This window comes from Malaya genurostris, chromosome 2 (genome assembly GCF_030247185.1).
Source record: "Malaya genurostris strain Urasoe2022 chromosome 2, Malgen_1.1, whole genome shotgun sequence".
Lineage (NCBI taxonomy): Eukaryota > Metazoa > Arthropoda > Insecta > Diptera > Culicidae > Malaya > Malaya genurostris.
The window spans coordinates 323,247,286-323,263,686 of record NC_080571.1 but is presented as its reverse complement, the minus strand read 5'-3'; the positions used below and the strand labels follow the sequence as shown (position 1 = coordinate 323,263,686).

At 41.3% G+C, this 16,401-nt stretch overlaps 1 protein-coding gene across 19 annotated transcripts in view; it reads right to left on the bottom strand.

Annotated features, from left to right (window-relative positions):
- Positions 1–1,162: 1,162 nt before the first annotated feature.
- Positions 1,163–16,401, bottom strand: part of LOC131431358 (uncharacterized) — a 142,401-nt gene continuing 127,162 nt past the window's right edge. For 15 of the 19 annotated variants that reach the window (XM_058597027.1, XM_058597025.1, XM_058597015.1 and 12 more), the window contains 13 exons: positions 15,953–16,042; positions 15,799–15,878; positions 15,569–15,729; positions 13,399–15,506; positions 11,983–13,337; positions 11,767–11,879; positions 11,590–11,702; positions 5,388–5,509; positions 5,173–5,323; positions 4,844–5,100; positions 3,830–4,754; positions 3,640–3,761; positions 1,163–3,570 (listed from right to left, as the gene is read on the bottom strand). In XM_058597027.1, coding sequence (XP_058453010.1) covers positions 3,411–3,570; positions 3,640–3,761; positions 3,830–4,754; positions 4,844–5,100; positions 5,173–5,323; positions 5,388–5,509; positions 11,590–11,702; positions 11,767–11,879; positions 11,983–13,337; positions 13,399–15,506; positions 15,569–15,729; positions 15,799–15,878; positions 15,953–16,042 — 5,757 coding nt within the window. In that variant the 3' untranslated portion in view covers positions 1,163–3,410. Of the gene's footprint in view, positions 3,571–3,639; positions 3,762–3,829; positions 4,755–4,843; positions 5,101–5,172; positions 5,324–5,387; positions 5,510–11,589; positions 11,703–11,766; positions 11,880–11,982; positions 13,338–13,398; positions 15,507–15,568; positions 15,730–15,798; positions 15,879–15,952; positions 16,043–16,401 lie in introns of those variants that run through there. The other 4 variants (XM_058597026.1, XM_058597029.1, XM_058597033.1 and 1 more) reach the window with 3 other exon arrangements.

Genomic DNA, 16,401 nt, shown 5'->3' with positions numbered 1-16,401 from the left:
TGTAGTAATGCATGGAATAATAACATGGAAACAATTTAAAAACAAGTTTTCTTTCTATCCAACGACATTCAACCTGATGATATAAGACAAAATCATTAGAAGACTTAGAGTTTCCAGAAATGAATATAGGGGTACAAATGTGATGAATGGAATTTCGATTGGTTATCAATAAACAGGATGACTGCGTAATTGGTTTATTGATGTGTTGGATATTTATCGTTTATTATTACCGCATGTACATTCAAAATATGAATCATAATGTTTTTAAATCCATTTCAATAATAAATTTACTTGTTATTGAATAGAAAACATTTGGTCGATAGTGCTGATTTTTATGTGCAAATATGAATATATTGTTTTACTTATTTGTATTTCAAAACTTCACCAAATTTAAGAACATTTCTTGGTTTGACTGCTTCTTGAAAATATGCTACAACGTTGATAAAATATATAAGTTTTATGCTGCTTATTAGCATTTTACAGATTTTTTTTTCAAAATAAAACAATGGCTGATGCTAGTATTTGATGCTCAGAAAAATGAAATATTGTTTCATGTGTTCACCATCGTTCGCAAATGGCGCTGGTAGCAGTAAACAGTGATGTGCATTTGCACAGTACAACGATAAATGACCGTAGTACGGAAATCACCATTGTATCATGATGCTCGCGTGATACCACCGTGATTCAGGGTGACAGACATGTGATTTCATGGTGTACAGTGATACCGATATCACATGTCTGTCATAAGCATGAAGAGTTGTGCATTGCATTATCATTGAAGTTTGTCAGGGTCGCTAGATTTAACCTAGAAAGAAAGCCCACATTTGAGCCTTTTAGTAGAATGTTGAGAAATGTATTTTTTAGAGCAAAATATTCTTCAAAATCCGAAAAAAAGCTTCCCATTTGCTTTATTACAACGCTCAACTAGAGAAACTATTCAGCAAATTCTCATTAATAGGAAACAAATCCTTAGCGTAAAAATTCTTCGATTTCGGGGAACAATCATCATCAGCTTCAATACATCTGAACGCTTCTATGGGGACATCGATGTTTCAACCAAATCAAATCAGTCAAATTCCTTTCAAAAATACAAACTGTAGTAATGCATGGAATAATAACATGGAATAGTTTCTTTCTCTTACTTGAAATAATGAGCAAACGGTTTCATATTCTTCAATAATTTTAATCTATTTAATACCTTACTTGCGAAATCGTCAAAATATGTACATATTTAATAACATATTTTCATTAATGTTCAATTACCACTTACTTCCGGTTCAGCTGGCTAGCGAGCGTTAATATCTAAAATAATAAAAGTAAGTGTGTCAATGCAAAAAGCGCACAGGGCGAGAAATATAATGCTAGGAAACGCAAAACAAACAAAAAATAGAAAACTCTACCCACTGTAAGTTATTAGCAAATTCAAATAGTACAACACACTATTACTGTAGTAGTTTAGCAGTGGATTATGAATCTCGCGGTGTTCGTTTACCATAGTCTCTAATCAGTACATCGATAATATTCACATTGAATCACTACTGCGTTTATTTGTGTTATTCTGTTTTTTTTTCTTTCTTTCTTTTGCATTGAACTTGCGATTACATGACGACGAAACGTTAACAACCATCATTGTTAGTTGGTCGATTTCATGTTCATTCTTGTTTTCGCAGCCATTTCATTTTGCATTTTCCATAAATATAGTTTTTACTCGGCCGTTCGATTTCTCTTTTGGGGGCGCTGACTTACAACTCAGTAGTTTTATATTCTGTTAAGTGAAGGTCGGGAGGGGGACGTAAAAATAATCGAAAATGTACAGTAATATTGTACGATAATGACCTAGAAAGTACCTAAATTACACATAATTCTAATGTGATTGATTTTTTTTTTGTTCTGTCATAAATATGAAACATGTTCTACTTTTCTTCCGTACAATGACAATGATTTAGTATTTTTGTTATCAATTAATTATTGTAGCAGTTTCTTGATTTCCACCAAAAACAAAATATTAAGTGGATTTAATTCCTAAACACATTCATTCAATGCTTCACAAGCGAAAATCCCGGGTTGTCGGGTTGTCGGGAGGTTTGAGAAAAAAATATATATATTCACAAACTAACCGGATTGTGAGAAATGAGTTAGCCTGTTTATATGATATCACTTTCTTTCGCATAGAAGTAGAAATCACCAAAAGGTTGCGGTGGCGAAAAGTAATTGTTTTCTTCTTCCGTTCTTATAAATAGATCTGCGTTCGCATTTTAAAAACTTCTTGCACTTAACGGTAAAAAAAATACTAAACTCTACTATTTACAAGTCAGTTTGGTCGTATTTCCACGCTGTGGAAATACAAACCTCCGAGTGTGTGTGGGACTTCCAAAGCAAACGATTGTGTGATTTTATTATGAACTGCAAAAGTATTTTTTTTTCCTGCAGCATCTTTGTATGGTTTGGTTAGCGTTTGCGTGTTGGAAACCAAGTTTGAGTGATAAAAATATATTTGCATGAATCCTACGAATCAACTGTATCTTCCAAATTTAGCGGTCACATACACTTTAAAGTGGTCATACTCTTGTTTGTCCCACATATCTCTACTCAATCACGTGTCTATCAATGTTTGATGCAATTTTGAAGGAATTTGTCGTTTTACTTCTGAACTTCTAAATGCTAAAGGTAGAGGGAGTTCGTAGTTTTTTTTAATAAGTTATCTTTTGTTTCATTACTTGTAAAACAGTCTATTTTCTTGCTTGAATACATTTAAGTTAATGTTGAGTAATGGATTTTTTTTTGTTTGTTTTGATATATTTTAATTTTGAAGTCGAGTTCAAATGACTAATGGCTATAGTCTCGCTTTCGTTTACCGAACAATACTGAATTTTGTTACTCCAAACTGGTGGTGATTTTGCAGCATTCTCACATGGGACTGAGACAGTGTAAATCAATTGAAAAAAAACAGAAGATAAAATGTACAGACGACACAGGGGAAAGTAAAAAAATACTGCGACGGTATTTTCCTCTCACATGGTGCATGACACTCGCTTGGCGAGTTTACTAATACGAAATCAATTAAATCTAAACCTCTAATCATCCCCGGAACCACCTGCTGCAAGGTTACTATTCTTTTCGACAGCCTGAATCTGCTGTTGTTGCTGCTGCTAGTCTCGCTCTTCGTGCTCTTCTTCCATTGCCATTGCAATATCACCTTCATCTTCGTCCTGATCAGCAGTAGATGCCGGTACAATACACGACGTTGGTAGGAAACTTTCTTCTCCCTTGTCGTGCTCCAACAAATTCCCATGTGACATAATTTCTCCCGGTGCGGCTGCTGTTTCTGCTGCTGCTGCTGTTGTTACTGTTGCAACGTTTGCTGCTTCTGGTGGCGGTTTTTGGTTGGCGGCTCCGCTGCCGGCGTGATATCATGATGAGTGTTTCTCGGTCAGTTCGGCCCACCGCTGCTCGAAATACTTGCGCATTCCATGGCCAGCCGTGCCCACCGGAGAGTCGTCCTCGTTGAACACCTCACAGTTGTCGAAGATTTGCCGCACATCGTTGATGAAATCGTCGCGGGATTTATAGCTAGAGAAAACGGGAGATGATCGGGGTTTAGTACGATAAGAGTGACTGCCACCTTCCGCGGGTACTTACATCATGTCCTGTATGCGCTTTTTGATGGTTGATAAATCCATTGGATATTTAATAATTTTTCGGTAGGTTGGAAATTGTTTCGTATTCACCGGCAGAAGAAATGGCCAGGAATCTTCGTGCACCTGAGCGGAAATAAAACAGATCAAATAAAATACAGTTGACTGGGAAAAAGTATCAACCGACAACTCACCTCCATCTCCTCCAGGATCGTCTTGCACGGGGCCAACTCCTTCATCAGCTTTTTAGTGGCTTTCTTTTCCTTTTTGGCTTGCTCTCTCGCTTCGTCCCGTTCCTTGCGGTCCTTTTTGTCGGACTTGTGCGAACCGCTCGCTGACATCGAGTGGGGCTGTTCCTCGGACGATTCACAGTGCTTTTCCGAATCGTACCCGGAACCGGAAGCGCACGCGTTCGCACTGGATGGCGAGTAGTACCCAGCCGAACCGGAACCCGGGGTTGGCGTAGAAGTGGTTATGCTGCTACCCCCGCTGCTGCCACTATTATCCTGGCAGGGTTGCTGTGGTGTGTGATGTCCCTCGTACTGGGAACCGTCATTGCTTGCCATAGACGCATTGAGGCTGCTAATTTCCATACTGCTGTTATTATCGTTGGGTTGCATAGTGTGAGGTGCCATGCCAGTGACACTGCTACCAGCAGCTGGATGATAAAGATGAGATTCTGGGATCGGTAGTTGTGGTTGCTGTTGCTGCTGCTGATGGGCGTACACATTGTAGTCCGGTATTTGTGGTGGCTGCTGACCATAATACTGTTGCTGGGGTTGAGATTGATAATAATGCTGATAATGTTGCTGTTGATGTAATTGATTCTGTTGTTGATGTTGTTGTTGCTGTTGTTGGTGCTGCTGTTGTTGCAGCGGGTCGTAACTGTTTGCCAGTGGCGGTGCTGGCAGTTGGAAGCTGTTGAGTACATTGGATGCCGGTGTACCTTCGAGATTGGAGTACGCTTGCTGTGGAAATGCAACTGCCTGCTGGTGATGATGAGGCTGCTGATGACTAAAATCTAACTGCATTGGTATCGTCGCTGATGAACACTGGGCTACGATGGCAGTAGTCGACGACAGCTCTTCATGGCTCGTGGATGCTACTGAATGTGCTGGACTGTATTAATGGGTTTCTCGTTTAATGTAATTCGTTCTTCTAGTGATGGGGTAGGGGGGAAATGTAACATTTCAAACAGTAATAGCTACCTTAAAGGAATGGTGTTTGCGTTCGAGATGGTATTGGGGATTGGGGTTCCGGGCATGGCCGTGGGCGTCGTCGATGGTGGGATCTCTTCGTGGGATGAGTTCAGCGATTGGTTCGCTGATTGATTGCTCAAACTGGACTGGTTCAGCTGCGATGATGAGGAGTTGTGATTTTGCTTCTCTTTCGGTTTGCGCTGAGGTTTCTTCTTGGGAGGGGCTTTCGAGATACAGTTTTGGCAGTACCATTTGCCGCGAGGATACTAAAAAATAGAATAAAAAATACTTATACTTGCCCGACTTCGTAAAATGTCTTAGCAAAGTCACAGTCATACCTTCAGCATGGGTGGAATGTAGCAGTCCTGATGATAAGCCCGAGGACACAGTTCACAATAGACCATCTTACCTAACGGGGGAGGCCGTTGTCCACCGCAAACGATACACTTTCGATCACCGGTAGCCTTGTTTTTACATTCGAAGCAATACCTAAAATAAATAGCATTCCGAATTAGTGTTTGTTTCCCGCCCAAAACAGAACGAATATACTGACCAATCACCATCCGGAATCTTGTCCATCCGAGGCTTAAAGCAATAGGTATGATAACCCCGATCGCATCCATCACACAACAACAACTTATCCTCCTGTTCTCCCGATTGGCAGAACTGGCAATTCTGCAATAGAAGTTTAGAAGAAGGAATTGGTTTCGAGCGGTTCTTCCTTAGCTGCTGTAAAACTTGTGTTTTCATGGCGAGAGCACTGCGATGTTGGTTAGTTGAGAGGTTGTTGGCAATAGGAAAAACTTTGCTACTACTACTACTACCACTACTGCTACTGTTAGCATTGTTAGTAGTAGTAGTAGCAGCAGTAGTAGTAACGGAGGATGGGAAAGTACTATTTTCCTTCTTCTTCGAATTCTTTTGCTTTTTCGAAGGCGTCGTTGGTGGTTCCATTCTGTCGGAAGCCTGAATTTTGTATTACATGTCGAGTTGTTTTACCAGAGGTTAGTCGTGCGAAACCAAAAATAGGTAGCCGAAAAGAAAGAACGGAAAAGAAACAAAAAAGCGAAGTTTTATATTAAAACAATCAAACCACTAAGGAAAAGTACGCATGCAAAAACTAATTTCAACGGTTCTAGGTATAGTATAAGTCATTGTTTATAAAGCATAGAAGAAGCAACAATATCTTGGACTTTTTGTCTTACGTCTAACATGTAATAACCGTTTTTTTTTTCACGGAATGCGAAATTATTTTACTGTCTGATAATTTTCATCTTTTCTTTCGTGAGAAAAAAACAACTCGCCCTCCCAGGTAGTGTATTGGAAAATTTCTAATGAAATGTTCGTTTTCAATCTTTAAGATTTCAGTTTTCAATCTTTGAGATTTCAGTTTTCAATCTCTAGGCAGCCGGTTACCGCTAGAAAAATAGGGAGTAATGTTAATTCTTGATCTGATTAATTATATATTTTCGAAAGAACAGATTCTTACTAACAACTATAACTCAGGTTTAGTAATCTTCGGTTTGTCTCACAGTGAAACATTACGTTTTGTAGCTAGTCTCGTCCGGGCAGTTCCTAGACACTTAAACTATTTCAACTAAAATATCTAAGACAACCCAGACGTCAAAACCAAACAGAACTAGGACTTGGTCATTCGAGGGATCCGAGGCCCAAACACTAAGCGAAGTATTAAAACAGTTTTGTGTGTGTTATCTCACAGAGAGAGAAATATTGTCACTCACTTTAATCGGAGATGGCTCAACCGATTTTTATAAACTTAGATTCAAATGAGAGGTCTCAGGGCCCCATACAAAGTTCTGAAATTTCGTTTGGATCCAACTTCCGGTTCCGAAATTACAGGGTGTTATGCACCAAAAATGTTAAAATAATGTCACTCACTTTTCTCGGAGATGGCTTTCCACAAACTTCTAAATTTTATTCGGCTTAAACCCCTGCTTCCAGAGGTAGGGTGCTTAATGTAAAAGTGGCAGTTTCAATTTTTTTTTCATTAGCTACCTCTGTAACCAAATAAACCAACCATTGATAATCCCATAAAAGATCTGCTGAATTTTATCCGACTACCAGTCCGAATGTAGTATATTTATCTAGCAGTATTATGCAACAGAAATCTTCAAAACTATTTTCTAAACTTTTTTAAATTGTAGTATTTCGAAGAACTTCTGCTGGCATCTTTACACCACTAGGTGGATTAAAACAGATTTTTCAATAGGGATTACTCTATTGACGGAAAGTTGTTTTGACAGTGTAAAGTGACTTCTCTAATCAGTTCTCAATTAAAACTGTTTATAGAGCAAAATTCTATTCAGTGATGAGGCGCATTTTTAGATGAATGCAGCGGTGTTTCGGCCATCCATGGAAGTTGACCATCAATGTTAACTTCCCTCTCTGAGCAGCCTAGATAGCCGTGTAGTGTCGGTAGCGGTTTCCCAACTGGCTAAGAATAACGCTACGGTCCACCTGTACCGGTGGTATAAGTCCACCAAACAGGTAAGCCGTGTGGCATCCGGCGGAATTATTTTTTACCAAGAATTGATCCACTGGTTTCCAGTTCCATGTCGTAAAAGGCCACAAAAATAGGAACTCCTAAGTCAAGGTGTATTTCCGTGCCGATGGCTGAATGGCTGCAGGAGGTTAAACATTGCAGTCGTGAACGGAATATCTTGGGTTTTTCCTCAAGGTGGTGTACTATCCCCACTTTTATGGAACCTAATCACTGATAGTTTGTTAAGGAAACTTAATAACCTCGGATTTCCGACTTATGGTTTTGCCGACGATTATCATATATTGATGACCGGTATAAGCATTAACACTCTCTTTGATTTAATGCAGCAAGCCCTGCGATCTGTTGAACAATGGTGTTGTCAGGTTGGATTATCTGTAAATCCGGGCAAAACATCAATGGTGCTTTTCACTCATCGTAGGATAATTACAGAAGCTCGTCCGTTGCAGTTCTTTGGTTCAGGGGTCACTGTGGTCGATCAAGTTAAATACGTCGGGGTTATTCTTGACTCAAAACTGAATTGGTCTGCTCACATTGACTTCAGGATTGAAGGAGCTTGCATGGCTTTCGGCCAATGCAGACGAGCTTTTGTAAAATCGTGGGGACTCAAACCCAGATATATTAATTGGATCTACACAACTATTGTTAGACCAATTTTAGCATATGGATGTCTTGTATGGTGGCAGAAAGGAGAAGTCGCGACAGTTTAGTCAAAGCTAAATCATCTCCAAAGGATGGTCCTAATGGCGATGACAGGAGCATTCACGACAACTCCTACTGCTGCTCTAAAGGCGCTACTGTGCATTAAATCACTACATGTGTTCCTAAAACAAGAAGCATTATCTTGTGCATACCGTCTTAAGGTTATAGGCTTTGGAACAGTAACCCTTTGGATTATGCTACTAGCCACACTCGCTTGTGGTCTCAAATGGTTACGTGGGATGAGTATTTACTCGCTCCTAGTGACCTAACTCTCACATGCAGTTTTCCATTCAATGTGACCTATCCTCTTCGTGAGGAATGGTTGACTGGTTATTTGGAACGACAACTTGATGAACACATAGTTTGTTATACGGACGGTTCTCTGTTCTATGGTCATGCTGTTGCTGGTGTCTACTGTCGTGAAATGAGGCTAGAGCAGTCTGATTCACTTGGTAAATACTGTACTGTGTTCCAAGCAGAAATCTACGCGATTCTGTGTGGAATACAATCGGAACTTTAGCAGAGGATCTGTGGTAAACGAATTTATTTTTGTTCCGACAGTCAGGCAGCCTTAAAAACACTCAGTTCGAATGACTCACGGTCGAATCTAGTGATCGCATGTCGAACTCAAATTGAAGACCTCAGCATTTCAAATGCTGTTTACTTCTTACGGGTACCCGGCCATTCTGGTATTACTGGAAATGAATGGGCTGATGAGTTGGCTAGAGCTGGTGCAACGAATGATTTCGTTGGTCCTGAACCAGCTTTACCACTTTCAACTAGTTGTATAAAGCACAAGATACGTTCTTGGGCTGCATCCAAACATGCCAGCTACTGACGCAGCTTGCAAACTTGCGCTCAGACAAAAGCATTTCTACCAGATTTAAATCTGAAAATGTCAAAGTGTCTACTGCATTTCTCCAAGTATCATTGAAGTATTCTGGTCAGAGCTCAGACTGGACATTGCAAACTCAATTATCACATGGCTACTATTCAACGTGCTGAGTATTATTCGTGTGATTTGTGTAAATGCGATTATGGTACTTCATATCATCTGATATGTAACTGTCCCGCATTGACGCAGCTACGTATCCGGGTTTTTGGTTCTCCATACATGGTTGAGTCTGTGTATGCGGAGCTAAAATTGAAGGATATTCTCTCGTTTCTCACCCAATGTGGTAAGGAGCTATAGTCAGAAGGGTTCATCGTTCTTCCTGGAGTGAATGAATCCCTTCTGTATTCACCTTAAATAGGGTTTAGCAGATTGTTTGGCATCCTTTGGGGGGTACCGAATTCACTTCTGCTCTTACATACTGCGAGTCGTTCTGCATTCTTCCGGGAGTGCAGAATGGTGTCGCTTTTGTAAGATCTCTAAATCCTCTCGGGGGTTGGAGGTTTTATTAACAGCAGACTGTTCTGGACCTCGTTGAGGTTCAGAATTTCCTTCTGCTTCCACTAAATGTGATCCTCAGCAGATTGTTCAGCATCCCTTAGGGGTGCAGAATTTACTTCTGCTTTTATGTGTTTTTGTGTCGTCAATTTTTCCCATCCTCCTAGTCCAACCCTTACCATTTCCTTTCAATCCTTCCCTCTTATATATCGGGAAAATGATGCTAAAAACATATTGATGGCAAGGCACAAATCTCCAAATATCAAGGGGAACGTGCCATTTGAGCCAATTTGTTCTGATTCCTGAATAGCAGTATTATGCAACAGAAATCTTCAAAACTATTTTCTAAACTTTTTTAAATTGTAGTATTTCGAAGAACTTCTGCTGGCATCTTTACACCACTAGGTGGATTAAAACAGATTTTTCAATAGGGATTACTCTATTGACGGAAAGTTGTTTTGACAGTGTAAAGTGACTTCTCTAATCAGTTCTCAATTAAAACTGTTTATAGAGCAAAATTCTATTCAGTGATGAGGCGCATTTTTGGATGAATGCAGCGGTGTTTCGTGACAAAATTGACTAGTTGTGCACTGCTTATGTAGTATGATAGCAGATGAAACAGTTCGTTGTAAGTGAAAACTAAAGATTGAGGAATGGAGATTCGCTTGTGTTTTTCAATACAATGAGATAACGATATACTTTCGGATGTGATTTTTTATTAAACAAACAAATCTCAGAGCTGAACTGAGTAATTCTTTCTCTTCTTGAATCGGTGCAGTAGCTCATGTGCACGGAAAAAACACTAACACAGCGACAACAGGGTTGGGGACGTAGTTCATTCCTTCAATTCGACCGGTTGTGCAGTGCACGAGGTGCACATGAGGACGAGACGCCACTGAATAATGTTGATAATGTTGGTACCTTTCCTGAAGATGGAAGCGATATCCGAAACATGTTTTAAGGGAAATCCAATTTAGTCTCAGCACAAACGGACGACGTTTACCAGAATATAAAATACGATACTGATCTACAGGCTCGAAATGAAATTTCTGGATGGAAGTCAGATGGAAATTTCATTTCGAAATGGAAATATGAGTCACAATTGATCGAAAACAATGTCCTTTGTTGAAGCCACTATTGGGACGTGAGTTCGAATGGAACGTGTCAGTTGGTTTCGATTTCATTCAATACACTGCCAAACAGTCGGTAGAAGCGAATATGTTGAAAGCGCGTCTTAGAGTAGAAGTTGGTATGAGTATGAACCGAAAATTATCGCAATTTACAAACGAAGCATTATGAAGTCGGTCGAGATGTTTTAATATCATGACAGAAAATGGATCCTCTCAGACCTTCGCTACCTTGGATTGGTTCTTCCAATCTAAAATGTTAAGAGTTAATCATTGAGAGCTAATTTGTAGGAAAGCCTGTTCACAGTTTGAAGCAACTATCTCGGGAAATTCGGAGATTTGGCTTTTTCTTCCAATAAACTCCCTGTAACATATCGCAAATACTCGTAAATCGAAAAGCTGAGAGCCACAGTCATCAACTGTCCGATATGCTGATTAGGTATTGAAATGAATGCTACAATATGCGTTTTGGATCAAAGAATTCAGAAGAAGTTATTGTCATGGAAATAGTGTGCAGATGTTTGATATCCAATCAACTAAAAAACCGACAACCTGAATTTCAGTGATATTGAACAATGTCCTCTACACTCTCCAGTCGCAGAATCTTTATCGTTCCCTAACACCAACAGTAAGCACCTTTCTATCTCTCTCTAAATAATCCTAACTAACCCAGCTAGACGATTGTAAGAATAGAATATTTTTCATCAGAACTAAACGTTAGTCAAAGCAAACAAATCAAAACTTCAACCAATTAGTAGTGTTAGTATAGCCGATATATTTCGCATTGTTTTTATTCATCGGCTTCGAAGGAGAAGGAAAAGTGCACACTATAACGTTGTCGATGTAGAATCAAATCTCGTGATCGTTTTCGGAAACAACTCGTTTGGATCATGTGCTTTCAGAACGCGGTAGCCTTCCCGAAAACGATCCACGACTACTCGGGACGGGATGAAGGGGAATAGTTGATTTTTTTTAACAAAAGGAATTGTAGTTATGAATCAATAAACACACTTACCGCTTTCATTATGCTCTTGTCCCACGCGACGCACGATTCCAGCACGTACAGTGCCATCGATAGTTGGGCGGTAGTGACTGATCGTTCGACTGCGTCGCGCCATGACATTAAACCTGTAAAGGAAAGAAGGCCAATGAAGGTGATGAATCCAAAACGGTCGAAAGCTCTTCTACCAACCTTTCGGAATGTTCTCATCCTCCGAACTATTTGAGCAGTTGGACGTATTTGCAAGCGACGTGCTGTGATTGTGTTCCTGCTGTGCGATGACAGCCATTTGTGCTTCCGTCGTACTAGAAAACGAAGGATAATTATTCATAAGTATGCTTCGCTGGTCCCTCACACGCCGGACAGCGCATCTGAGGAGACAAATTATTTTCTCACTACTTTACTCACTTGATTCCCAGTGGCGGCTTGAGATAACGTCTCTCGATAGCCGCCTCCAGTCCAGCTATCCGATCCCGCAGAATATCGATGGTAACTTCCTCTACGACGTCGTTATCACTGTCTCCTTCCCGCTGGGGAATTTGCCATCCTTTTATCTGCATCGAAGCGGACGCAACCTTATCCTCCATGGCTTCGATCTGATCCAGTAGAGCAACCTCTACACGGCGGGCTATCGCCGGATTCCACGCATTCCACGCCTCAGACTCAATCCAGCCGTACGAGACAGCATTGTTCTTTGGAAGTGCCACTGGATAAGGCGTAGTCAAATTCACACTATCCGAGAGAGATTCAAGCAAATTCTGCCTCAAACTACGCTCACGTACTCCTCGTGGATTGAGCGATTTAATGAAATCATTCAATTCATCTATTTCATCTATTTTCCACCAACCGTGGCGAAGTTGTTTATGAATAGGTTTAATTTCCGGTTTCTGCAAACATCCCAGCGCTTTGATTTCTTCCAACTGTTTCTTCTCTTCTGGAGTCATTTGCAGAGGCTGAAACTGATCACACTGGACGTAAGCGGTCAAGTTACTTAACGTTAATGTCATGTAAGCGGGAAGTGAAAAAGAACCAAACTCCTCCGATTCCCCTTCTTGCTTGATGTCATGTTTCAATTCCGCATTGTTCTCATCAATGGACTCTCGCTTTGCGACCGGTTTCAGATCAACCAGCTGTTCCGGTTCCTTCTTCACCTTTTTAGCAATAACGTCATTCATTTCGTCTTCATCCAGCCCAGAAAGTGATAGAATTGATTCATTTTTAAAATGAATCTCAACACCTCTATCCAAAGGAACACTGAAAAATTGAATATTGTTGCCAATGTCCCATCGATTGCCCTGAACCTGGCAAATCTCACGGCAAGTGATATTCGTATACACTTGACGGGCCATCGAAGCAGGAGTGCTTCCCTTAATCGATGGTAACGGACATTCCATGCTCGACAATGGCAGATCTTTATCGACAATAGAGAACCATCGTTCCATCAAATATTGGTTCATATCGTGCTTGAATTCGGATTTCACCTTTTCCTCCTTCACTTCGATCACTTCCACATCGTTTCCATAGAGAGCTTTGCTACCTTCTTCGCCCGATTCACAGCTAGAGCCGATTTCACCGTTCTCCAGCTTTGGCTTAATATCACAGTTACTTCCGACGACACCGCCAGCCATCATCAGGGAGTTCTGGTCGAAACCATCCTGCTGCATACCAGCCATTGTCGCCGGTTGGTGGTGATTGGCATCTCCACTTTCGGTGTCATCATCCGGAATGGTGATAGTCGGAGTTTCATCTTGCACCAGTTGAACCTGAAAGGATAAATGGTATAAATGGGAAATAAATCGCAATCAACTGGAAAGTACTACTCACATCTCCATCATCATGCTGTCGGCTCACATTAACGCCTCCAATCTGATTGTTCACCTCAACAATCTTCGTTTCGTCGTGGTTGTTGCCTTTTTGCACCAAAATAGCCGTCGGAATAGAATCTTCGATGTCCATAAGATGGTCGTCCTCACGTTTTTTCTTCACACCCAATGGAATAGGAGCCGGTACCGGGGGTTCCTGAACCATTGGTGGTGGCACGATAACTGGAGCAGGAGTTAGCGCTTGCAGTGCTTGCTCGACCGGTGTCACTATCGATGGTGCATGATCTGTTTCCGATTGTAGATCCATTCTACTTTCATCACAATTGCTGAAACTCGTCCTGGAATTATCTTCCTCCTGGACGTCCTGGGATTCGCTATCGTTTGCACTTTCCTGATTGTAGAAATCGTGCTTCTTTTTACTTCGACCTGATCGTTTTCGTTTGCGATCTTCCAGTCCGACGTGATGCGAAAACTCGTTGGAATCTTTGTTTTCTTTATTCTTATCACGATCGCGCTTCACGATATCTGCTATGGTAGGAATAAAACGAGGTAGATCATCTTCGGGGGGTATTTCTTCACATTCTGTCCCAGCAATAATGTTGTCAACCACTGCCGTTGCCGCTGTGCTTGGTTCTGCGGTAGCAGTCGCAGCAGCAACCTCTGCCTCCTGACTAGCAAATGCCTCCTCGAGAGCATTCTCGTATTTGTTCACATCCGGCTGGGTTGATTCCATCGCTTCAACATAGATGCCTCCACATTTCGACAAGTTCCAATACCTACGCCAGTAACGATCCTGCCCGTAGCACTTGACACGTAGCTGATTGAGGGCGTTTTCCAGTTGTTGTTTGTTTTGGAACGATTCCTCAAGAATCTTGTCGTATTTCTTCTGTGCTTCCTCGGCAGTCAGTTGTGCATCTTCATCTTCTTCCATCTGTGTTCCTTCACTTTCCAGGTCACTGTTGTCGTCATAGTTTCTTTCACTCGGAGCATCGTGTATCATAGACTTGGAGAACGGATTATCCAAGTCACCGGTTGTGGTGGGTTGCTGCGATACATTTAGGCCCGACATTTCGCTCATTTCGGAGTAACTCATCTCCTTCGATTTGATCATCGAATCGTCTTGAAGTTGCGGGTTTGGTGGGACTTTAATCGGACTTTCTTCCATCGGAGTACTGCTTCCGTTGTTTAAAAAAACAGGTTCATGGCTAGGATTGACCGATGTTTCGTCTTTATGATTGAATTCAGTTTCTGCTACTGGTACAGCAGCCGCAGTAGCAGGAGTTTCCTCTTCGGCCACCGTAGCACCACCAATAGCAGTTTCTTCGACATTCACGACTTCACAACCTTCAGTCTTCTCCTCCCCTGGTTGGTCATCTAAATTTATTATTTCACCTCCATCGTCCATAGCAGCAGCGGCAGCAGCTTCCTCGGACCGTTTAGCTTCTTCGGCCGCCTTCATAGAAAGTGACTTTTCCAACGCTGCCGCCTGGGCCTTCTCGTACTGTTCAAGCCGTTGCTTTCTTGCTACCATCATTTTATATTTTCTTATTTTATTATCCAGCAAATAACGTTCCTTTTTAAGTTGAGCTTGTGCATCCAGACTACCTTCAATTTGCTTGCAAACTGCTTTGTTCAGTAGCAAATCATTGCACAGCATAGCCAGGATCTGTGTTTTGGTTGTCGGATTGATCGACACGAATGGTTTATCCTTTAGGAGTTCCGAAAGTTTGTACCGTACATTCTCGGACAGCAAACCATAAAACTGTCGATTCTTGTCGCTGGCAGTCTTTATATCTTCTTCGGTGGGCAGATGGTGCCGTTCTCTCTCTCGCTCCAGATTAATGCCACTCTGCTGTTTGACCTCACCGATCGCCACCGCATACAGATATATCCGAAGAATCTCCGACACATTCGAGTGGGTGATATCTGCCTGGCGCAACGTCTGTCCCAGCAGTGTTGTGTGACGTCCCGGGTTCGGAATGCCCGGATCTTCGATGGCACATACCAACAGATGGGTCATAACGGAGAGCAGTTCCTCTTCGGCATCGATGGCATTGTCACAAGTAAGCGCTGCATGAAGCGACTGTAACGTCGGCAGCGATTCCATATCTGCGGAAGCGGAAATCAATTCGTGAGTTTAATGGGAATCTTGGGGGGAATAAGTTGTTTACCCGTTGACTCACCGAAACCGAGGGTTTCGCCAAAATTGTGCAGGAATTCGAACACCATCAACAGATCAGCAAAACCAGTTCCAGTGAGCTTCAGGCCCGGAATTCGCGACAGTTCCGGCAATTCGGGCTGGTCACCGATTTCCGAATCTTCCTGTGGTTTTCTGTTGTACGTTGTATGAAATAAATCAGTATGGCTTTGATCGAAAGACAATGTCGACAGTGAATGTTACCTCAACTCCTGAAGAATGCTGGTATCACGTTTTCGCATGGCCAGCTTCTTCTCACGTTGAATCAGTTTGTCCAGGATGACCTGTACGGAAGTGGGTTCAAATGAAACATTAATCTCTGCTAGCAGTGTTTTGATTTGTTTTCGAATTAACGTACCTGATGTTTCTTTTTCTCCTTTTCATCGAACTTTCGTCGAAGTTCTAGCTGCTTGATTAGGGCCATGTGCTGCCGTCGTCTTTCACGTTCCTTTTGCGAAATTAGTAATAAATAGTAGTAGTTTGTGATTAGAGTCATGTTTTCAAAGCGTTTAGCTTTTGTTTACTAGGTAATCCAATGAGCTAAATATGTTAAATAAAGCACATGCAGAATAAATTATAAAGCATAGAATTTAGGGAATTTAACACCATCTTTCCTCTAGACATTTCCGATAACTGGAGGAATTGTAAGTAAAATATATCGATATTCTATGGCAAGTTTGCAAGTTATGACAGATGAAAAAGAAAACCGTTTCATTTATTTCAGAACTAGCTCCAGTTTATGTTTTGCAATGAGAATTATGTTATTGAAACATTCATGAGCCTAGTAATACAAGGTGTCATCGGATA